The following is a 24,869-nucleotide window of genomic DNA, read 5'->3' as shown; positions in this document are numbered from 1 at the left end:
CTATACTTTAAAGCATCTCTAGATTACTTATCATACTTAGCAACCTAAAATAATTAAAAGAGTTTATTCAGGTACAAAGTATGAGATTGGCCATCTGCGAGCAGAATTACATCAAAGAATGCTGGTCAGTGCTCCTGGCATGGAGAAAAATGAGGATTGTTTATATGGGCAAAAACTGATACAGGCATAAACTGAGGTGCTAAAAAGAATGACATTTTCCATACAAAGGCTAACAGATAGATACATGATTGGCTACTATTGATTACACTCTAAAGGGATTAACATTTTATTGTAAAGAGGTAATAATCACAGTGGTCTCTATCTCCCTCATTTAGTCTAGGTTTAAGTAAAGAGTAGACTCTGGTTCATGCAATCTCAACACAGAGGTCAGGAAGGCAACGGTCATGCATCAGAGAAGAAAACAGCCATGTTATGAGTCAGTTTCCAAGAGTTAACTTCTCCCCTTGGTGTAATACATTTGGGAGAACCTTAAATTTTATTTTTACATACCTAATACAGTACCTACACATCACTTCATTCTCAAAGATTCAGCATAGTAAATTCAAGTTTTGCTTTTTTATAATTTTATGCAATTTTTTTATGAGTATTTTCCATCCACAGTTGCTTGAATCCACAGATGCAGGAACCATGGACACAGTGGGCAAACTGTATATATCACATAATATCACAGGTGCCTTACCTGAAAATCTGGAAATGTTTTTAAGTAGGGTAGAAGTATGTGACATCATAAATTTTTTGTTTTAGGGAGAACATAGGTATGTTTTAATCTATCCTTAACATTTTTTGCAATCTTTACCTACCCGGCAGACTCATCTAATTTCATAACTTCATTTTTATTTTAATGAATCCCTAAACTATACACCATTTTCCTGTCGTCATCTGAGATTTAACATGTTTGTAAGTGAAGATTTGCCCTTTCCTCTTCATGTGGTCCCTTTTTCAGTTAACATTATAATATGCAAAATCACTCCAGTTAGAAATCTCAAGCATTTTTTATTTAAAGCATGTTGCATTGGCCAATTCCCTACATTTATATAGTACACTGGACTTAAGTTTATATACCAGGGATGATTTTTTTATTAGTATACTCATTTTAACTGGGAGAAAAGTTTACTTTTATTTAATTTTACCTATGTACAAAAATCAAGGTAAAGCTGGTAAGAAGTATTACTAAGAATAAATGTGTTTAGCGGTTTATTCAGTTGTGAGGATATTATGAGGTTAGATTATTTGAATTCCAGGTTATTTTAACACATTCAGCAAACATTTGCATTCCTAGCACATTGATCATTCGGTATTTAAATCTTACAGGGTTTTTTTTGCCTTATTAATAATTCACAGATATTTCCTAGGGCAGGGGGAAACATGATTAGCCAGAGCTTTAGTGGTTTTTTGTTTGTTTTTACTTTACCTATGGTGCTGGCAGTAAAGCTTTAAATTTTTTTCTAATTTTGAACGACTTAAAAATTTGCAAAAGCACATGCAGATTGCACCATTGTATTTTCCTTAAAGCACCATGGTGACTGCATCTGTGCAAAAACAAACCAAAACAAAATTTATTTGCTGACTTTGTTTATTAAACTGGATAAATATTGATATATTTTATCCTGAAATGTATACTGACATTTAGAAAAAAATTAGCTACACTACAGTTTGTTATGTGCACAAAGTTATGTTAATGAGGTAATAGACGTGATTTGTAAACAAAATTGTTTCTGTTTAATTTTCTGTTGCAGTAAGCTCTGTCTCCTAAATTTAATCTTTAAGATCTGTCTTGGTTTCCTACCCTCACCACCACTCCCTGCCACCAACAAATACATTAGAATTCTTGTCTGATTTTTTCTCTCCAGGATCTCTTCCACATTCCTCCTTCTTATAAGAGCACAGTAACACTATCCTGGAAACCTGTACAAAAGGTTGAGATTGGGTAAGAAATATATTTAAAAGAGATTTGAGTATTATCAAAACTTAATTCAGTAGTTACATTTACTGTTCAAAAGGGTGCAGTGTTAAATGATTCATATAAAAATCTGCTTTCAATATTTGTAAAATAAACTGATGGGAGGCAACCCTGGAACTTTCGGCCTTACTTGTATTCCTGTAACAAAACGATTTTTTTCTGACACGTTTTGTAAAGTGAGTCACTTGCATGTAAGTCTATGAAGCTACATATTTCAGATTATTTTAAAGCCTTGTAAATGCCTTCTGACATTGTCTGCATAACCAAACTATGGTTAATTTGATGACATCAAATGTTAATTCCTTTTTTCTGATGAGATTATCCTCTTTAGGATGTCTTTCATAACTGATATGCTAAATTATAAATGTATTGATAGATTTTGGCATAATAGAATGTTTTTTAATTGCTGTTCTTCCTATTGTTACAGGCAAAAGAGAGCCAGTGAAGATACAACTTCAGGTTCACCACCCAAGAAATCTTCAGCAGGACCAAAAAGAGATGCCAGGCAGATTTATAACCCTCCCAGTGGGAAATATAGCAGCAATTTGGGCAACTTTAATTATGGTGAGCGTTTCCGTTTGGGTACAAGCAATATGGGAGATTAGGCAGAAATTGTGTTGTACTTTATTTTAATTAGTAATTATTTACAGTGTCATGGTTCTATCCGATGACTTTTCTGAATTAGCTTGGAGAACTAGGGCTGTTGAGGAAACGATTTATCCCATTCCTCTCTCATTCACCCTTGTGGGCTCACTGTATTGAGCATGCAACATTAAACAGTAAGCACTTAAAGAAAAATATGCCTCTTGTATTCAGAGGAACCAACAGAAACAAAAGAAGTTGACCGAACCATTCTTTCCATGCTTTCCCAGTTGCAGCTTCAAGGCAAGGCATTCTGTGCATTCTCCCTCAGGGATGGGTATAGCTTCTGAGAGATAATAGTATGAATGCTCTTTCTTGGACGTTGTCAGCTTGCTGCCTATACTCCCATCTCCTGTAGCTAGTTGAAAAGAAGTCACAGAAGTGGAGTCAGATGTTCAGGCATCATCTAGCAAGGAAGATGTGTTCTATTGCAGTCTCTCCCTCTACCCAGAATGCAATCCTCCTATAAGTGCTTCCTATTCCCCTTTAGCCATTAGAGCCAGGAGAGCTTCATACCAGTCCATCCTCTCCCATGGCTATTGAATCAAAAGTAAAGTTTATCTCTCATTAGCTTATTTCCTCATGGATCTTTTTTTTAAAAGAATGGAGAGAAATATCAGGTCAGTTCCTTACCTTGCTTAAGAAGACAAAGTTTAGGCAGGCGTGGTAGCTCACAACTGTAAACCCAACGCTTTGGGGAGGCCAAGGTGGGAGGATCACTTGAGCCCAAGAGTTTGAGGCCAGCCTGGGGAAACAAAGCAAGACCCCATTTCTACAAAAAATTTAAAAATTAGCTGAGTATGGTGGCACGCACTTGTAGTCCCAGCTACTCAGGAGGCAAGAGGCAGGAGGATCGCTGAAGCCCAGGAGCCAAAGCTGCTGTAAGCTATGATGGTGCCACTGCACTCCAGCCTGCGTGACCAAGCAAGACCCTGTCTCTTAAAATTTAAAAAAAAAAAAGTAGATTCTGAACCATACCTGTAATTTTGTTTCCAAGGTGAGATAATTGTAACAGTAAATTACTTCTGTAACAGTTGAATTCTTCTAATGTTTGAGTAAACAGATTATAGAAAGCCAATTTTAGACTGAAATATGAACCCCTCCCCTCCAGACTCTGAGACATCTTTAAGGATGATCACTGAACTCTTTTACTTACATAACAGTATGTAAATGTGCATCTCCTTGCCTCTTATCTGAAAATGAGGTAACAGCTTTTACAGCCTTCTAATAACAATATTTGTGAAAGTATTTTGTAAGGGGAAAGGATTCTCTGTTACTTGGTTGAATCACATTGTTCTCTGTCACTTGTATGATTTAATGTGTCTAACAGTACCGTTCTTAAAATCAACAGTTATCTCACATACTGGGAGAATGTGGCTTTAATGAGAGTAATCAAGAGCTGTGGCAATACAAGAATTGTACTCCTTTTTATTGGGCAAGTCAATTTGATTTTACATGAGGATTCTATTGTGTGAAACTCATTGCCTGCTCAATAGTGAGAATCAGGTGATATAATGCTTGTGGAAAAAGAATGTGAAAAATCTGACACTTTAGATTGTATACAGTGTTTTTTAAAAAGAAACAAAAAAAAACTGTCAATGTGAAAAACATAAGCAAAGTTTTACTCAAGACAAAAATCCAGGAGTCACTACTTCAGTTATTCCCAGTCTTCAAAATAACAGAAGGGCAAAGCAAAGTAAACATGCAAAAGCAAACTAAAATCTGACTCTTCTTATTGGAAAGAACAATGAATTTCTGCAATTATTTTACATTTGAGAATTTAATGTGATCAGGTCATCGGTATTCTCACAACAAAATTTGAAGCATTTGCTTGACTTTATTTCACCTATTGAAATGAAAGTAGTTCTCAGTATCCAAGTTTATTGCTTTACTAACCAGTATCTCTGTTTTTTGCTTTACAAACATGGTATTGGTTCTCACAAATTAGTTCAACTTCCCGGTGCATTCATAAACATATACCCATGTTTAGTTTTCCTTCCAGTGCACAAAGTTCCCCAGTAACCTAAAAGTACTAAATGTTCTACATTTTGTGACTTGTGTTCTTTACTTTTTGGAATATAAAAATAATCCTTAAAGTTTAATTTAAACTGAGTTAAATTAAACTGAGCAGTGAGTTAAAAAAAAAAAGTAAGCTTGAAACCATTGAAAAGATCATGAAAATGCAGAAGTATTTTTAGGATGAAGCTCCTCAAAAAGAAGAAAATTTGGTGAATCTCTGTACTATAGAAATGGCTGTATCAATTGGAGGTAAAAAAGCATTAGCCAATATAGAAAAGATAACTACATCAAATAGTACCTTCATACAGTGTATTTAATTTCCTGATTAGGTACAGCTGAATAGATTGTAATCCAAATTCATACTAAAATTGAAAGAGTGGATTGTAGTAGTCTTTTAGCTTAAAGCTAATAATGGTATCTATGACAGTGTTAAGTGTGTTGGTGTGAATAATGAGTATGGTAGGGTGAAATGTGCAGGCATCTGCACAGGTGGCTCTAAGTCTGAACAGTCAAAAATGTAGAAATCATGGCCCACAAAAGGCTACTGCACTACTTTAATGCCCCCATAGTTACTGTGTCTGTCTCTGGGAGCTTCTTGCCCTTGGAGAAACCACTTCTGATTTTCTGAATGTGTTCACTAGAATAATAAACAATGATTTCATTTTCAAATGGTTTGCATACTAATCAACTTGTAAAAATGTGTCATGGCATAAGAAGGTGACTTTGAATCAGACCCATTCTATTATGCAGATAAATATTAGCCAAATCGGGGAAAGGTCCAGTGAGTTTCCTGTCTTAGAATTGAATTACTTTTCTTTCTGCAGAAAGGGGGGTAAAAAAAGACATCAAGACATCGCCCTAATAAGACATAATGGCAAAATAATTTATTGCAATATTGACTGAAAAGGTATTTTTCAAGCCTCCAAGATTGTGGATCAAAAATAGCAAAACCAAGCTCTCTCTATTGCTGCTAACAAGATTGCTATAATGAGGAAGTTTAGAAGTTAATGAAAAGATTTGATCTCATTTACATATGATTAAAAGTCCAGCCTTGCTGATAACTTCAATCAGTTTTCTTCACGGGGACGACACCTTTGTGGCTCTAAAAGTGACTGACCAATGGATCAGAGAGACTTGTTCTACTGTATAACACAAGTGACTTGATTTTTCAGCAAAAGATATGCTTAGTTTATATCAGTAGCTGAAACACACTCAGAGGCACATACACACATAGCACCTTTTTGGCAGTACTTTGAGAAGCTTATGTAGCTGGTAAAGCAGTGAAAAAAACTCAGCATTTAGATCTACATTTGTGTGAGTCCAGTTGCGTGAAATACTGTGATCAAAACAAAAATTGCATATTTATTGCATTCAGAGGGACATTTTTTAGTCTAACCTGATTTTCGAAATTGATAATTTATTTTTCATAGTTATATAAGTTACCTTTAGTAATGATAGACAATAAAATAAAGAACTAAGAAGTTGTTACCGAAGTCATAGCCAGAGCAGATAAACAAGAGAAAGAAATAAAGGCCATCCAAACTGGAAAGAAGTCAAATTGTTTCTCTTTGCAGACGACATGATGTTATATATATATTTAAAAAAAAAAAAAAAACAAACTAAAGATTCTACCAAAAAACTCATAAAACTGATAAATTTTGAAAAGTTAGAAGATACAAAATTAGTATACAAAAATCAGTAGCATTTCTATGCATGAACAATGAACTAGCCGAAAAGAAATCAAGGTAATCCCATTTATAATAGCTATGAAAAAAAATCTAGGAATAAATTAACCAAGAATGGAAAAGGTTTCTTCTTTTTTTTTTTTTGAGACAGAGTCTCACTCTGTCGCCCAGGCTGGAGTGCAGTGGCGCCATCTTGGCGCACTGCAAGCTCCGCCTCCCCGGTTCAGGCCATTCGCCTGCTTCAGCCTCCTGAGTAGCTGGGATTACAGGTGCCCGCCACCACGCCCGGCTAATTTTTTGTATTTTTAGTAGAGACAGGGTTTCACCGTGTTAGCTAGAATAGTCTCGATCTCCTGATCTCATGATCCACCCGCCTTGGCCTCCCAAAGTGCTGGGATTACAGGCGTGAGCCACTGCGCTCGGCCTGGAAGAGGTTTCTATACAAGGAAAACTATAAAACACTGATGAGAGAAATTGAAGGGGATACAAACAAATTGAAAGACACTCCATACTCATCAACTAGAGGAATCAATATATTTTAAATGACCATGCTACCCAAAGTGATCTCCAGATTCAATACAACTTCTATCAAAATAACAATGACATTCTTCAGAGAAATTGCCACCAAAAAAAATTCTGAAAATTTATATAGACCCACAAGACCCCAAATAGCGAAAACAATCCTGAGCAAAAAGAACAGAGCTGGATTTATCACACTACCAGATCTCAAAATATAAATCAAAGATGTAGTAACCAAAACGGCATGATACTGGCATAAAAGTAGATACAGACCAATGGAACAGAACAGAGAACCAGAAAGCCAACTGATTTTTTACAAAGGTAGCAAGAACACTCATTGGAAGGACAAAAAAAAGGGATAGTCTCTTCAATAAATCGTGCTGAGAAAACTGGGTATCCATATGCAGAAGAATGAAACTAGATCCCCACCTCCCACCCTGTACAAAAATCAACTCAAAATGGATCAAAGACCTAAATGTAAGACCTAAAACAATCAAACTACCATAAGAGAAAACAGGAGAAGCACTTCAGGACATTGGTCTGGGAAAAGATTTTAAGACTAAGACCTAAAGGCACAGGCAACAAAAACATAAACCAGTGGGATCATATCAAATTAAAAAGCTTCTGTGCAGCAAAGGAAACCATCAGCAGTGAAAAGACAACTTACAGAATGGGAGAAAATATTTGTAACCTCCTCATCCAACAGAGGATTAATATTCAGAATATAGAAGATATTCAAACATCTTAACAGCAAAACAAATGTAGATTAAAAATGGGCAAATGATCTGAACAGACATTTCTCAAAAGAAGACATACAAATGGCCAATGTATGAAAAAATTCTAAACATTACTAAGCATCAGGGTAATGCATATCAAAACCACAATGAGGAAGTTTGGAAGTTCAGTGAAGAGTTCATTTAATCATATGTAAATCATGTAAATATGATTAAAAGTAAAAGTCAGACATTTGCACCCCCATGTTCATTGTAGCACTATTCATTGGCCAAGATGTGGAATCAACCCAGAATCAACAGATGCATCCGCAGATGAATGGATAAACAAGATGTGGTATTATACACAATGGGATACTATCCAGCCATAAAAAAAAAAAAAATGTCCTTTCATTTGCAGCAACATGGAAGGAACTGGAGGACTTTATAGTAGGTGAAATAAGCCAGCAATGGAAAATTAATGCATGTTCTCACTTCTGGAAGTTTTAAAAAGTTAATCCTATAGAAGTAAAAAGTAGGATAGCACATACTATAGGCTGAGAAGATAGGGGGAAGGAAGGGATAGGGAGAGATTTGAGGGAGAATGCAAAATAACATAGGAATAAGTCTTAGTGTTCTGTACCACTATAGCATGACTATATATACTTTCAAATAGGATAATGAATGTTCCCAACACGAAGAAATTATAGGTGTTTGAGATGATGGATATGCTTGTTACCCTGAGCTGATAACTATACATTCTTTGTACCAAAATATGCTACCCCATGAATATGTAGAATTATTATTTGTGAATTTGAAGAATTAAGTTTTTTAAAAAGTGTACAGGCAGGGCATAGTGGCTCACACCTGTAGTCCCAGCATTGAGGCAGGACGATCCCTTGAAGCCCGCAGTTTGAGATCCACCTGGCAACATAATGAGACCCTGTCGCTACAAAAAGAAAGAAAGAAAGAAAAAAAAAAAAAAAACGTGGTGTGCATCTGTAGACCTAGCTACTGGGGAGTCTGAGGCAGAAAGATCACTAGTCCAGTTCAGTGTTATGGTGAACTGAACTGTGAACGCACCACTGCACTCAAGCCTGAACAACACAGCAAGACCCTCCAAAAAAAAGGGTAGTTATCATAACATCACCTTGAAACGACTTTGTTACTGGGATACATTTAATTAAGCAACTATCACAAATGTAGTTGGTACCTTGCCTTATGTACTTCAGTATATATGTTGCTCTTGTTTTATAGGCAGGCTAAATTTGTAGATGGAACAGCAGAATATTAGTTCTGTTCTTATAGGGCCTACTGCTGTATTCAGTTATGAGCTACATTTCTTCTGCGTTTGCTGTACCATGAAATCCTAAGCAAGACCTAAACCCTTGTTCGCTTTTTCGTAGAGCAGAGAGGAGCCTTCAGGGGAAGTAGAGGTGGCCGAGGTTGGGGCACACGAGGAAATCGTAGTCGGGGAAGACTCTACTGAATAAGACATCAGCATTCTTCAGCATTGTCATGAGCTTAATATACTTAAATTCTACTACTCATTGGATTGCCGGGGATGTCCCTTTAAACAGACTGCTGCCTTCAGCTAAAAACTTAATGTTCTTTATACCTTTGTATGTATGATCTACTTTTGTAACAGACCATGGTTGTGTCCAAGGTAAAACCACAGTGATATTTTTGGATGCTTTGTCTGCAATCTTGACTTGTTTTTGCAGTATCATTATTCAGACTTCAACTTGTGAATCTTTTACTTTTAAACATCTTGATAATTTGTTGTTGAGAGCTGTTCATTCTAAAATGTAATGAAATTCAGTCTAGTTCTGCTGATAAAGATCATCAGTTTTGAAAGGTTACTGATTTTCCTCTTCCCTCTTAGTTTTTTGCCCAATATATGGAGAAGAGTAATGGTCAATCTTAACATTTTGTTTTAATTGTTTAATAAAGCTGCTGGGCAGTGGTGCAGCATTCCTACCTAGTGTCATAAAAGCAAAATACTTACATAGCTTTCTTAAAATATAGGAATGACATTACATTTTTAGGAGAAAGTAAGTTGCTTTGCACTGCTTACTTAATTCTTTTCCATATATTGTGATACAAACTTTTGAATATGGAATCTTACTATTTGAATAGAAATGTGTATGTATAATATACATACATACATAAGCATATATGTGTGTGTGTGTGTGTGTATATATATATATGCATGCTGTGAAACTTGACTACACAACATAAATCACTTTTTAAATTCCAGGAACGGGTAGTCTGACACAGTGATTATCCTTTTGAGGCTGAATCCGTTAACTTGTTATTTAGGTTTTTACTCCCACTAGCAAGGGATTCTAAGTCAGTTGCACTTACATGATTATTGTTATTTAAAACTAAAAATAAAGACTGCATTTTCAAAGATAAATTGGAGTTGCTATTGGTGAAATACAACCAAAATACTGAATTTGATGTACATACAGGTTTCTACAGGAAGAGATAGTATAATTTAGAATTTGGAGATTTAATAACCAGGGCTACCCAGAAAAAGTGACTTGATAACATGGTACCAATAAGTAAGGGATGCTCTCTCGGTTTGCTTTTGCCACTTTCAAAATTTTAACTTCTCAGGTTATTAATCAAAATTATTGTATAAGTTAGCCAATAGAATTTTTAGGTTAAAACAACAGAGAGATGGGGGGTTTGTGGAGTGTTTAATGTCATGGGCATTTTTAGTAGCATAGACCCTTTGTTCTGCATTTGAATGTTTTGTATATTTTTGTTTCACAGTTAATCTTCCCTCCCCAAGTTTGCTATTCAAATCAGCTGCCTGAATGACATTTCTAGTAGTCTGATGTATTTTTTGAGGAATAGTTTGTGATTCCAATGCAGGTGTCTTCATTACCATTACCTCTACACTGCAGAGGAGGCAAAACTCCTTTATTAGAATTACTGCACATGTGTATGGGGAAAATAGTTTTGAAAGACTAGAATGATACAAGTGAGCAAAAGTTGGTCAGCTTGGCTATGGAGTGGTGGCAATAATCTCTAAACATTCCTAAAGACCATGAGCTGAACCTAAACTCCCTTGGAATCTGAACAAAGGAATATAAAATTGCCATTTGAAAACGACCAGCTAATCTGGACCTCAGAGATAGATCAGCCAGTGGCCCAAAGCCATTTCAAGTACAGAAATTGTATTGAGACTACAACTAAATAAATTTGAACATTAAGCATAATTTTACTTTTCCTCTTTATAAGCATATTTGTAAACTCAAAACTGCACAGAAGTGACTTTACTTTCTCAAGTTTGATACTGAGTTGACTGTTCACTTATCCCTCACCCTTCCCCTTCCCTTTCCTAAGGCAATAGTGCACAAGTTAGGTTATTTTTGCTTCCGAATTTGAATGAAAAACTTAATGCCATGGATTTTTTTTTCTTTTGCAAGACACCTGTTTATCACCTTGTTTAAATGTAAATGTCCCCTTATGCTTTTGAAATAAATTTCCTTTTGTAATTTTGTTTTGTGTCGATGTGTTATAATTATGGTAACTTCAGATTCTTGGATATTCATTAACATTTATTGATTGCTTCTACTGTGCCAATAGGCTGAAAATATAAAGATGGACAAGAACTGCTCTCTACCTTCAAGGAGTTCAGTCTTTATTGTTTTTTTTTTTTTTTTTTTTTTTGGAGACAGAGCCTTGCTTTGTCGCCCAGGCTGGAGTACAGTGGCACGATCTTGGCTCACTGCAAGCTCTACCTCCCGGGTTCACGCCATTCTCCTGCCTCAGCCTCCCAAGTAGCTGGGACTACAGGTGCCCACCACCACGCCTGGCTAATTTTTTGTATTTTTAGTAGAGACGGGATTTCACTGTGTTAGCCAGGATGGTCTCGATCTCCTGACCACGTGATCCGCCCGCCTCGGCCTCCCTAAGTGCTGGGATTATAGGCGTGAGCCACCATGCTCGGCCTATAAGGAGTTCAGTCATCAATTTGGTAAATTATCTTTAATTTTGATCCTTCAAAGTTCTGATTTGAATTTATTTTTAGGAGCTAATATAACCTGAAAAAAAAGATTTGTGTGTTTTTTTTTTTAAACCAAAGCAAAACATCAGATAATTGCCGAATCATCATTAAATAAATCATTTCTATCTTCATATAATGTGCAAAGCAAGTTGGAACTTAGTAATTTAACTGCCAGGCTTTATGAAAGTGTTCCTAAGTCGGATTTTAAGTGGATCAGGATAAGGTGATCACATCCAGGCCTACAGCTTTTTTTTTTCTTGAGACAGAGTTTCGCTCTTGTCGCCCAGGCTGGAGTGCAGTGGTGTGATCTCGGCTCACAGCAACCACCGCCTCCCAGGTTCAAGCAATTCTCCTGCCTCAGCCTCCCAAGTAGCTGGGATTATAAGTGTCTGCCACCAAGCCCAGCTAGTTTTTTGTATTTTTAGTAGAGACGGGGTTTCACCGTGTTGGTGAGGCTGGTCTCGAACTCCCAACATCAGGTGATCCACCAGCCTTGGCCTCCCAAAGTGCTGGGATTACAGGCATGAGCCACCATGCCTGGTCTTCCAGGCCTATAGCTAAGGAATGCCAAATTTGTATCCCCATTATTTCTTGCGTGGAGTTTCATAATAACCTCCTAATTGATCTCCCTGCTGTTACCTTAACTCTCTACAATCTGCTCGAAACACAGCAGCAAAGAGACATCTAATTTTCTGCCAGAAATTGTTCACTGGCTCCCCATTTCAAAATAATAATCAAAAACATTACCATGGCTTTTAATTCTGACCTCAGCTGCTATTCTTACCCTTGTTCACTCTGCCTCAGCCAGTTAGCTTCATGCAGGCCAAAGACATCCTCCTGCCTTACAGCCCTTGCATTAGCTAGCTGTCCCCTCTAGTCACTGTTCCTTATATCCACACATCTAACTCCTTTTTCACGTCCTCGAAGCTAACCTCAATCCTATCTGTCCCCTACTGCTAGAATATAATGTGGCTAAAATGCAACAAAAGTAAAGATTTTTGCATGTTGTTGATTCATAATCCCAAACATCCAGAACAGTGTTTTGTACATAGTAAGCTTTCAACTCATAGTAAGTTGAAGGCACTGTTTTAAGCCTAGAGGATACAGTAGTGAACAAAACAGGCAAACTCATGGAATTTACATACTCTTATGCAGATCCTGACAAACTTAAGCCTGTACCAGAGTAGTAAGTGCTATAAGGATACTGAAGCATTCTATTGTGCTTCAGCTAGTATAGAAAGAATGGTCAGAAAAAAGCCTCTGAGTGATTGATTTGAGCTGAGACCTGGATAATGATACCAAGCCAGCCTCGTGAAGACCTCAAGGAAAAGCATTTGAGATCAAGGCAACAAAATCTGCAGGACACCTGGCTTTTAAGAATGTGCCAAGCTGTGCTAGAGAATGGGCTATCTCCAAGTTCTAAGATTCCTAACCTTGACCTCAGAAGTCCTAAATTCATCCACTACTACAATAGTGAACTGCTTTCAGTAACTGACAGTTAACACCATGCTCTTTCTAACATTAGGGCATTTTTCCTCTGGAAAATCATGGTTCCTTGACTCTGCCCATTTATCTGGCTGATTCAGGTCTGAATAAATTTGACCCTCCTTGGGATGCCTTTCCTCTCAAGTTGGTTACAGGACCACCTATTATGTGCTTCCTCAGTAGGTGGGTAAAAGACAGCAGGAGAGAGATCATTGTAATCAGTGTGATGGAAACTAAAGCTTAAACTAATATAAAATCTAACGTATCAATAAAAACCTAAGATGACTATCTTGCTATCCTCAGAGCAGCCCTAGTGTCACTGTGAGTTTGAATCCTTGGTCTCATCCGTGGTAGCCCTCATACTTCAGACTCCCTGATCTATTTGACAAATGATTTCTAAATGAAATTACTATATTAGGTATCCTCTACCTCCCTTTAAAAAATCCTCTTCACTCACTGTGCATATTGATGTTGAGGAGTTACACAAGTAAAGCCCTCTTGCTATAATCAGGCTCCTTTCCAACCTGTTCCCCCCGACCCTGCTTCCCATTAATTCAAAATTGCTCTTAAAGACTTAATTATATGTAGTAGGATGCCAATAATTCCATTCCTACTCAAACATGCTGCTTCTCCTATCAAGATGAGTCTGTTTCCATCCACACTTGAATTTGGGCTAAGCTTGTTACTTTCCTTAACCAGAAGAATGCATAAGTGATGCTTTGCCACTTCTGGGGCCTTGACCCTCTGAGAGCCTAGCAGCTTCCTTTTATTCTTTCAGCACCCTGAGCCACCCTGTAAGAAGCCTGTGTAACTACCTTGTCTGAGAGAGGCCCAGCTACCCCCAGCCATTTCAATCACTCCAACTAAAGCACCAGACGTGTTGGAGCCAGTTTGGAACATTTCAGCCTCAGCTGAGCTCCTAGTTGAATGCAGCCTTAAGAGTGACCCCAGCTAACACCAGGAGTTAGCAGAAGAACCACCCAGCTGAGACCAAAATCATGTTTTAAGAATTAAAATTTAAACCTCTAAGACTTATGTTGGTTTTATTATAAAGCAAAAGATAACAGAATGTAAGCCAGAGTGTTACCCTCCTCCCTAGGAGTATTTATATCTTAAATATTTTCTCTAAGGAGCAGGCAGTATGTAAATCCTTTGCAATTTTCAGGTAACGTGGCCCAAGGGAGGAAGTTAATCCAGAAAGATCATTCATTCTATCAACAGAATGAATTCTAATTAATAACTTCAAGAATTCTATGATTTATAGTGATAGTAAATAAAAGACCTATTTGCTAAAATATGTTCAAAGACTAAATTACATGCAGTTAGGGGCTTGCCTATCATTTATTGAACTAAGAATTGAATCACAATTTGGGATATCAGCAATTTTGTCAACTGCCATCCTGTATTTCTGTAAGTTTCATCAGAACAACAGAATAAAAGAACAGGGACAAGTGATCTGGATGTAGAAAATTAGTAGGAACAATTTTATTTAGGTTAAGATGTTTAACTGTTTTATTCACACAAAATGGGAATGCTACATTTGGGGGAGCTAAAAACCTGTAACTATTTTGTACGGAAGCTCCAAGGAAGATAAAAATGTTAGTATAGGAAATGCTTCCTGCCCTCAGTTGCTAGTGTAGGTAATTAAAGAATTGCAAGATGACAGGTCCCTGGATGGCCTTGGCCATGCCAACTCTTCCCCCACTTGCTTGCAATTTTCAGGCAGAATGTACTGAGAATGCAACATTCTGAGATAAGGAGGAAGCTTCCAGAACAACCTGGGCCGTGTCCTCATTTTTCCTAAAACAGGATGTTCTGCAACACTTGTACTCAGCAATCTCAGTCATATCCAGGGTATAAAACCCAAAGTGTTTTTGGAGTCCCTCATCTGTGCTGCAACATGGGGCATATGCAGATGAGGCTCTATCTGCCTGCCCAGGGCAGCTTTCCTGAGCCATGGGATCAGCTAACCATGGATCCTCCATTTCTGTGTATCTTTGCTGCCTATTCGTAAAAAATTTGCTTTGCCTGACTTACTGTTGGAGTGTTCTGTCTCACCATATTAGAACTAAGAACTTTTGCAAGAACCACTGAAGTTTGGGTGTTCAAAGTTTATAAAATAATATCACACAGCAGCATAGTATTGTCATGTTACTGCTACAGAATTCAGAGGCAGCAAACAAGTTGACAGACATTTTTGCAGGCTAGGATTTCAACTGTATCTTAAATAGATTTGAGAAAGCAGCATGAGGAAAGGATTTTAGGCAGGGAACAGGAGCAAAAGTATGTCTAAATTAGTCTGTGATACTTAAAACAGTTCAGTGAAAGACTAGAAGAATGGTACTTGGCAGTCAGGATCTGTGGTAGGCAAAATTCTAAGATGATCCCCAATGGTCCTTAACCTCATAAAATCTCCCCCACATATATTAAAACATCATGTTGTACACTAAATATATACAGTTTTTGTCTATTTCACCTTAATAGAGTAGAAAAGGGGGAAATTTCCTAACTTGACTGTGTGGGGAAAACATGAATACGATATCACTCCTGTGATTATAGGTTTGGATGTGCTTAGGGCCCGCCAAAACTCATGTTGAAATTTGGTACCCAATGTGGCACTGTTGGGAGATGGGGAGGTTTCTGGGTAATGGGGGTGGATCTGTCATGAACAGATTAATGCCCTCACGGTGGGGCAGGGTGCAGGGGTGAGTTCTTGCTCTCTCAGGAATGAATTAGTTCTCATGAGCGTGGGTTGTTAAAGAGTTTGGCTTTCTTGATTTCTCTCTCTTGCTGCTTCTCTTAACATGTGATCTCTATGCACACCCACTCCCCTTCTGCTTTCCTCCCTAAGTGGAAGCAGTGTGAGGCCCTTACCAGATGCAGCTGCCCAATCTTGGACTTTTCAGCCACCAGAATCATAAGCCAATTAAACCTCTTTTCTTTATAAATTGCCCAGCTTTAGGTATTCTGTTATAACAACGCAAAATGGACTAAGATAATGTTATATGGCAAACAAAATTTTTGCAGACAGCATTAAAGTTACTAACCAGTTGATCTGAGGTTAATAAAAAGGGATATTATTCAGATAGACCTTATCAACTCACATGAGCCCTTTAAGTCTGGGCTTAGAGATAGAGGAATTCAAGAGATTTCAGCAGTGGAAATATTCTCCTGCTTGCCTTCAAGGAATAACTGCCATTGTGAGAGCCACATGGCAGAAAATTGTGGGTAGCCTCAGTGTTTGTTAATGGCCACAATCAGCAGCCAGTAACAAAATGGAGCCCTCAGTCCTACATTCGCAATACGTTGAATTCTGCCAAGGACTTGAAGAATGAGCTTGACTGAGGACCCCCAAGCCTTAGATGAGATTGAAGCCTTAATATGAGCCTTGTGACACTGAGCAGAGAACTGTCACACCACACCAGAAGACTCTTGCCCCAAGGAAACTGTCAGATAATGTGTTAAGCTAAGTTGTGGCAATTGTTACACAGCATTAAAAAACTAATACAGGATCTCAAAAGAGTTATCTACAGAAAATAGGTGGGTGGTATAATAAAGCTATAGAAGCTGTAATTCCATCCCTTTAGAGGTTAACTTGTGAAGGTCGACGAAATTACTGATAGCAAAATATGTGATGCTGGGGACTTTCTCAAATTCCTCACTATCCTTCATTCATTTTCAGGTTCTCAGATCTAGAGTCAGGTGGCTCTGAGTCCAAACCTGAGCTCTACCACTTAGCAATACGATCTTGGCCAACTTACTTAACTAGCCAGAGCTCGGTAAGTTGTGATGATTAATAGAAACTATGCATGTACAGGACCCAGGATGTATTAAACACTCAAGAAATGTTAGATGATGATGATGATGTCAGCTTTATACACAAGAAAGAGGGTTGACCTCTATGCCCCCAAAGTAAGATGCTGAGACCAAAGGGATTCCATCATTTGCCACTTCTCTATTTTAAAATTCTGAGGCTGCGCGCGGTGGCTCACGCCTGTAATCCCAGCACTCTGGGAGGCCAAGGAGGGCGGCATATCACGAGGTCAGGAGATCGAGACCATCCTGGCTAACACAGTGAAACCCCGTCTCTACTAAAAAATACGAAGCGGGCGTAGCCGCGGGCGCCTGTAGTCCCAGCTACTTGGGAGGCTGAGGCAGGAGAATGGCGTGAACCCGGGAGGCAGAGCTTGCAGTGAACCAAGATCGTGCCACTGCACTCCAGCACTCCAGCCTGGGCGACAGAGCAAGACTCCGTCTCAAAAAAATAAACAAACAATAAAATAAAATTCTGAAACACTCCCTGTTGCCTATGTCTAAACTCTAAGAAAGAAACTCTTACAACATGGCACTGACTTCACCTTTTCTTTTCTTGAGACGGATTCTCGCTCTGTCTCCCAGGCTGGAGTGCAGTGGTGTGATCTCGGCTCACTGCAATCCCCTCCTCCTAGTGTTCAAGCAATTCTCTGCCTCAGCCTCCTGAGTAGCTGGGATTACAGGCGCCCACCACCACACCCGGCTAATTTTTGTATTTTTAGTAGAGACGGGGTTTCACCATCTTGGCCAGGTCGAACTCCTGACCTCGTGATCCACCCACCTCGGCCTCCCAAACTGCTGGGATTACAGGCGTGAGCCACCGAGCCCGGCTGACTTCACCTTTTCACTTATTATTCTGCCTGAACCAGTACCTGAGCTCCAAGCCTTTTTTCACCTGGTTGGTTGCTCTCTCCTGTACATATGCCTTCATACACCCCCATTATCCTGTATTTTAATTGTTAACCTGCCAATAATATCTCACTATATTGCACACCGCTCAATGGTGACATTTCCAAACCCAGAGACTATCAGAGTACCAGGCAAAAAGCAAATAAGCCATATATTTTTAATGAAATGAATGTTCAGTCTTCAGGTCTTTAAGAAAAGCTGTTCCTGGAATGAAGAAAAAACAACCACATGAAAAAACCAATGCTGTGGTTGTTTCTATATTTCTATAGTGTGGTATTTAAACACTTAGCAATTGCTCTCCCGCATACACTTGTGTAGGGAAGCGGTTAAACAATATTTTCATCCTTCTTTTCCCAAGGAGAAAACCAAAAGCATACCAACCTTAAATAACAAACACAGAGGACAATCTTGAAAGACCTAAAATGACGTATCTAGCAAGAAGCTGGCAGCCAAGCTTGTCATCTGCCTGCCTGCTGGTTCGCTAGAGGGAAGTGGGTCTCAAACTTTAATATGTATACCAGTCACCTGAGGCTGTTGCTAAAATGTAGTCTGATTCGGCAGGTTGCAGGGAAGAGGGAGAAGAGCCGAGAATGTGCATGTCTAAAAGCTCCCAGGTGATGCCAATGCTTCTGGTCTCCAGACCTAGACCTCTAGCTTAGACGTGTGCTGACCAGTTCTGTAGGCACATGCGGCTATTAAGCCCCTGAAATATGACTAGATAAGCCGTCAGTGTAAAATACCGATTTCCAAGACTTAGTGGGGAAAAAAAAAAAAAAAAAGGAAACTACCTCAATGATGTGTACCGACCACATTGAATTTATATTTTGTGTATTTTGAGCTAAATAAAATGTACTAGTAGGATTACTTCCCTCTATATTTTACATTGCACACGTGGCTCGCATTACCGGGCAGCGGTGCGCTAGACTAACCACCGTCTCCATTCTGAAGCTTCCAGTATTGTGAGACTTTAAGAATAAAAGCAACACCTCTCTTCCCATAGGTGGTTCGAAAGCACACCTTTTGTTCCCCAACTATTTACCAGAAATAAAATGAAAAATCAAAGATTTAAAAAACAACAAAACTGACTCCTCTCACTTCTGCTTAAGCTCCACCTAAGCCACTGCTTTTCTCTCCTTCCGGTTCCCACGCTCCGAGATCGAACCACCCACAAAAAAACAATAACTAAAAAGTGGTCTCCATCCCTGAAGCCAAGTTGGGAGAAGAGCCGAATGTCGCGCTTCCTGGCCGCCCAAACCCAGGAGGAGGAAACCTGATAATCAGCGAGCGACGCCTCTCGACTCCTCCTCCTGCTCCTCCTCCAGCGCCGACCTTTCCAAGATGGCAGGCGCCGGAGACTAGCTTCCGCTTCCGGTGTGAGTGGCCCGGCCGGGGGGGCAAGATGGCGGTGGCAGTAGGGGTCCGTGGCCGGTACGAGCTGCCGCCTTGCTCCGGCCCAGGCTGGCTCCTCAGCCTTTCAACCTTGCTGAGTGTGGCGGCACGAGGGGCCTTCGCCACCACGCACTGGGTCGTCACGGAGGACGGGAAGATCCAGCAGCAGGTAGCGGCCGGGGCGTCCCTGTTCGCCCGTGCCCGCCCTCGCCCCGGGGAGATTCCCCTGCTTGGCCCCTGGCTGTTGGGCTCCGCGCGGCCCCGCCCCCAGCCTACCTTCACACTGTGGTGGCACCGCGACCCCGGCCTCCCTGCATTCGGACTAGGCACTTCCCGCTCCCCACTTGTCTCCTGGTCCTCGTTTGGCCGCCTGGAAGTTCTCACCCTTCCACCTCGCGGGTCGCGCGCCGCGTGGGGAAGAGTCGCCCAGCTGCGGGGGACGGGCCCTACGGACCGTTCTTTGGCTCGGGGTTTTGAAATCACAGATTTCAGGATTGCTGCCTTTGGTGCTTCTCGGGCTCACGCGCCACCGGCCCTCCCCGAGGAAATAGAAAGCAGGTGGCAGCGCCAGGGTGTGCGCGAGTCCCAGGGTGTGTGACAGCTTCTGCACCCCTAGCCTGTGGACCATTCATGCTGCTCCCCTAGTCTCGTCTACCACATGGTGGATTTCGTTTCTGGCTGTGTTGGTTTCAGCTTGTACCGTTACTTAGGTCAGCAGTGGCTCATTAGAAACAATATAGAAACACTCCCCTTCCCAAAGAATGCTTGAAGATGCCGCTGGTGGCGTTGCCTGCATCTTTTCAGCTGTTACTGCCCTCGTTTCCCAGTGTACTTTGCTTTGTTTCTTTACCTAGTTCCTGTGACCCAGCCTCGCATAGAGGATATGCGATTTCCTGGATTCTCGTATGCCTGAACTAATTCCTCAGAGGCGAGACTGCTTTTCTTGTATAACTTTATGATTGCCTGCATTTTGTAAATGCTGCTGATGCCTAAGGAGTGTGTACGTGTGTGTTCCGCTACAGAATCTTGGTAAACTTACTGACTTCGAACACTGGAGAACAATCTTGAAGTGTCTAGCAAACATACAGAAAGTGAAGTGTGTGCCCCATGCAGTGTAGCCCACTGATCTAAAACGTTTTAACTAGTGTGGTGGGAAATTACTGGTCCTTTGGGTTGTGTGTAATGAATCATGATAGGAGCACATTGCAACGTTTAAGGTGAGGTTTACCTTTAGATTTGCTGTGTAATGTAATGGCAAATTCTATCTCAAATATAATAAGTAAATTAAATATAATTAAAAATCCGCCTAGGTGTTCATGAGTGTTTTTCAGCATATCTGAGAAAAGACCGTCTTCCTATTGGGTAACATTTTCTATGTGACGTACATAAAGAAGAGTTTCGTTTTCATTGCCATACTAGCTGAGAGTTTAAATATATGTGTATGTGTTTCAGAAACCCAAGAAAACATTGTAAGTCCATATGTGAGTGCTGGTTGCTTCCCCCCTTCTTTGTTTCCTGATGGTTTTCCCTGAGGTCTTTATGAAGGGAGACGTGGAATTAAGTCACTCCTGCTGCAATTTGGGGAGCCTTTCTCCTGTTGGCTCTTCTGCAATATTGTTTTTGGCCACAGCTATTTATACTGTATGACATTGACTTCTTCCGATTTTGGTGTCCTTCCGCCCAGCTGAAAAAGTAGCCCATCTAAAAAGTGAAAGCTGGTGGCAATGTTTTATGTATATGCTTAACATTGCAATGGGAAAGTAGAGTCTTTTTTTTTTTTTTTTTTTAAACAAATTCCTTCTTTTTGCACTTTGGATACATATGTATTAATGGGCGAAAGCAGGGGTTACTGGAAATTGCCTCAGAGAAGAGGGGGACATCTGAAGAATCTTTTGGATCTCTGCCAAGTCACTCCTGCACTAAGTAATTAGGCTTAAATTTTAAAAAGTTAGATTTCTTTATTACATGACTTTTTAAGTGATCCTTTTCTTTGAATTTTCCAATTCTTTGCTATACATAACATTTATAGTGTTATGTTCAGGCAGCCGCAATATTTTATGCCAGAAGAAATAAGGTTGGTGTCTACAGTGTAACAATAAGAGACCAGGGGACAAAAGTTGGATTTAATCTGAAGAAAAGGTGCCACATCTGAATAAAGTAAAGGAGTTGGGTGCTGTGGTGAGCTGCTGAGTTCCACTCTGATAGCTGATTGTGCATGACCCATGCTTCCCTTCCTGGCAATAATTTGTATGTAGGTAGAATCCAAACTCTCAATTTAGGTCGTGATTAATTATCACATTTGGGTACACTGTACTTAAGGACTTGAAATATCCTTTTAGTATATGAAATCCATATATATTGCAGATTTATTTGTACATTCAGAAACATAATTAATTAAAAGCTTAGTAAATACAGATGCTTCTCAGCTTATGAAGGGGTTATGTGCTGATAAACCCATTGTAAGTCAAAAATACTGTAAGTCAAAAATGCGTTTAATGCATCTAGCAAGCATTGTAGCTTAGCCTAACCTACCTTAAACTGCTCACAACACTTACATTAGCCAAAATTTGGGCAAAATCATCTAACAGCCTCTTTTACAATAAAGTGTCAAAATACCTCATGTAATTCATGAATACTTCACTGAAAGTGGAAAACAGAATGGTTGTATGGACACAGTACAGTTGCTACCAAATGAGTATCACTTTTGCAACATTGTAAAGTCAAGAAATTGTAAGTTGAACCATGGAAAGGTGGGGACCATCTGTCTACTTTGTCCTAACTGACATACCAAATTCTTGCTACTTGTTCTTGGTTACAATATTTGAATGAAAGCAAAAGTGTGATTTCAGTTTTAAAGTGACCTACTACCAGGGAAAGGGCTAAGGGCTAACTGGATTGACAGCTTTTAGAAAATTAGATTGGTACATACATACCTTTTGAGAACCTTTGATATTAAACCTATCCAAATTAGATACATGGGTCATTGTTTTCCACAGTGATCGTAAAGAAGTACTTATGACTTAAAAATCTGAATTGCCCAAAATACAGATTTAAGCGGACATTTTCGATCATTATAACTTTCTTTTTTTTTTTTTGAGACGGAGTTTCGCTCTTGTTGCCCAGGCTGGAGTGCAATGGCGCTATCTCGGCTCACTGCAACCTCTGCCTGGAAGGTTCAAGCAGTTCTCCTGCGTCAGCCTCCCGAGTAGCTGGGATTACAGGCACGCGCCACCACGCCCGGCTAATTTGTGTGTGTGTGTATTTTTAGTAGAGACAGAGTTTCACCATACTGGACAGGCTGGTCTTGAACTCCTAACCTTGTGATCCGCCCGCCTCTGCCTCCCAAAGAGCTGGGATTACAGGTGTGAGCCACTATGCTCGGCCATTATAACTTTTTAAGCACAGCAAGGAGTCTTTACCAGGAGAGATGAAAATTCATTTGATTTTCTATATTTCAAGGTTTAGAAGACAATAAGATAGGCACCCACCAGTTACATACTGCAGACTTGTCAACATGCATATGTATTGGAAATGGTACATCCTTTGGTGGGTTTAAAAGGGGGCTTAAGTAAGAGCAAGGAGCATACATTCCTGCAGACAACCTCTTCACAATCAGAGCTGGGCTGCTGCAGGCAGCAGCTGATGTCCATTACTTGGCATGGCAGTTAAAGGAATTATTTCTTTCTCTTTTAGAGATGGGGGTCTTTATTGCCCAGGCTGAAGTGCATGGTTATTCCCATGCATTGCAGCTTCAATTGATCTTCCCACCTCAGCCTCCTGAGTAGTGGGGACTGCAGGCTTGTGCCACCATGCCCAGCAAGTTGTTGCATTTCACAATCCTTGCCTCAGCTAGGAAGCATACCTTCCCCAATTTTTAGGTTATGTTTACTGAGCTGCCACTGAATTCCCAAATATAGTCCAGGGAATCCTGGAGCTGGAATGTGGAGAGAACATTCTAGTCACTAAGCTCCTTTTCCACTGGTGTCGGGGGAAGAGAAACCCCCTCTTCTCCTCTTTGGCTCTGTGCTGTTTTCCTAGCTTTGGGCTTTGACATACCTCTGATGCCCTAGTCTCTATCGCTGGTACCTGGAACCTAGTAAGGCCGTCTCACTTTATTTAAGCAAGGGTCCTTAACTTGGACCCCATGGACTTAAGAAGTGAGCTATTATAATCTAGTTACTAAAAGGATCACTAGCATCATCAGGCCAGTGGATCTTTTGGTTGACTTTGTGAAAAATAGGTTTCAGGATAAATTTTGTGTTGTTTCATTTTGAGGTTGTTTTTGCTTAATCACTAGTTTGGCAGTATCTACTTTCTATTTTCTGTTTTTTATCAAGTGTCTGGCAATTTACTTGCATCAAAGGTTAAACTTTTGTGAATTTGCCTAAGAACCTAACCACTCTATAGCACATCATTTCATTGAAAAAAATGTATGTTCCATGTTCTAGGTAGCAGCTAACAAGAGAAACTCTTGAAATGTTACCAGTTTGTTAGCTGTGGCCTTATTGAATCAAGAAGTTGTATTGCTAGCACTGAGTTCTCTGCCTCTGGATATTCTTTTTCTTCAGAAGTGGAGGGCTAAAAATTTAAGTAAATAAAGAGTATCATCTGTATCAGCTGTCTTGTACATTTGAATATTTGTATTCTTTGTCACCATTTCCCTCTTCTCCAATCTTACTTAGAACTGTAGACTTTCAGATTTGGAAAACATTCTTAAAGATTATATAGTACAACTCCTAAGAGAGAAAGTCACTCAAAGTCATGTAACTAATGTGTGGCATTTGGTAGCAATAGTAAGTAAAAATGGATTAGTCTGCAGTAGCATGCAGGTGAGCACTTTGTACTCTGTAAGTTTCAAGTACATTTTTTTCCTCTCATAATACCTATAAATGAAGGACTACAAAGAAACATAAAAGCAAAAATGGTAATAATGAAGTAAAGATATCTTCTTTTCCAGTTTGCTTTATCTCCATAGAATGTTTTGTGATAATGTAAGATTCAGGGTAAGTGGGTGTGAAAGGATCCTAAATAAGTGTGAGTTCATTTGGCATTTACTTAATCATTTTGCCTTTCAGTCAAGCCAATATCTTCAGAGTACAGATACTCTTTTTTTTTTTAAGAGAGACAGTCTGACTTTATCACGCAGGCTGGAGTGCAGTGGTGTGATTCCGGCTCACTGCAACTTCGGCCTCCTGGGTTTAAGCAATTCTCCTGCCTCAGCCTCTCAAATATCTGGGACTACAGGTATTTGAGTGCTAATACAGGTATTAGCACCACCACACCCAGCTAATTTTTGTATTTTTAGTAGGGACAGGGTTTCTTGTCGGCCAGGCTGGTCTCAAACTTCAGGCTTCAAGCAATCCTCCTACCTTGGCCTCCCAAAGTGCTGGGATTATAGGTGCGAACCATTGTGCCCAGCCATTAATAGCTTGTAAGCGAAGGCCTGGTTTAATTTTGGTCTGATGTTAAGTAATTTGGTTAATCTGGGAGAGAGCATCCATATGGCACTGTGAAGCTGACAGCTTTATTTCTGCGCTTTTCAAAAGTAACTCATCTTTTTTTGTCATAGAAGACTATTTCTATGTTTATACACTTCCGGAATTTAGTTACACCTGGACAGGTCATGGCAGTTATTCACTAATTTGCTAGGCATCTGCCAAACCTTTGCAGTTTGTCCAAGACCTTCACTTCAAAGT

The 24,869-nt window shown here is 39.6% G+C and overlaps 2 protein-coding genes and 1 long non-coding RNA gene across 12 annotated transcripts in view; 2 read left to right on the top strand and 1 right to left on the bottom strand.

The window, feature by feature from the left end:
- API5 (apoptosis inhibitor 5) overlaps nucleotides 1-16,993 on the top strand; it is a 38,307-nt gene extending 21,314 nt beyond the window's left edge. The window contains exons 12-14 of one of the 3 annotated variants that reach the window (XM_021925895.2): nucleotides 1,872-1,948; nucleotides 2,409-2,545; nucleotides 16,745-16,993. In XM_021925895.2, the coding sequence (XP_021781587.2) occupies nucleotides 1,872-1,948; nucleotides 2,409-2,545; nucleotides 16,745-16,758 (228 nt within the window). In that variant the 3' untranslated portion in view covers nucleotides 16,759-16,993. Of the gene's footprint in view, nucleotides 1-1,871; nucleotides 1,949-2,408; nucleotides 2,546-8,962; nucleotides 11,071-16,744 lie in introns of those variants that run through there. The other 2 variants (XM_021925893.2, XM_031653550.1) reach the window with 2 other exon arrangements.
- Nucleotides 46-19,964, bottom strand: LOC108581918. Its single transcript, XR_004177545.1, has 2 exons — nucleotides 19,450-19,964; nucleotides 46-3,368 (listed from the first exon to the last, which is right to left on the bottom strand). It is a non-coding gene; the product is annotated as an uncharacterized LOC108581918 (long non-coding RNA).
- Nucleotides 19,119-24,869, top strand: part of TTC17 (tetratricopeptide repeat domain 17) — a 140,933-nt gene continuing 135,182 nt past the window's right edge. For 7 of the 8 annotated variants that reach the window (XR_002517007.1, XM_003910009.2, XM_003910008.2 and 4 more), the window contains exon 1: nucleotides 19,119-19,342. Coding sequence is in view for 7 of the 8 variants with exons in the window: in XM_003910009.2 (XP_003910058.1) it covers nucleotides 19,184-19,342 (159 nt within the window). In the remaining variant the exon portion in view is untranslated. The remainder of the gene's footprint in view (nucleotides 19,343-24,869) is intronic. The other variant, XM_021925888.2, reaches the window with a different exon arrangement.

Source organism: Papio anubis, chromosome 12 (genome assembly GCF_008728515.1).
Source record: "Papio anubis isolate 15944 chromosome 12, Panubis1.0, whole genome shotgun sequence".
NCBI lineage: Eukaryota > Metazoa > Chordata > Mammalia > Primates > Cercopithecidae > Papio > Papio anubis.
The sequence above is the reverse complement of the archived record's forward strand: the minus strand, read 5'-3'. Positions and strand labels throughout refer to the sequence as shown.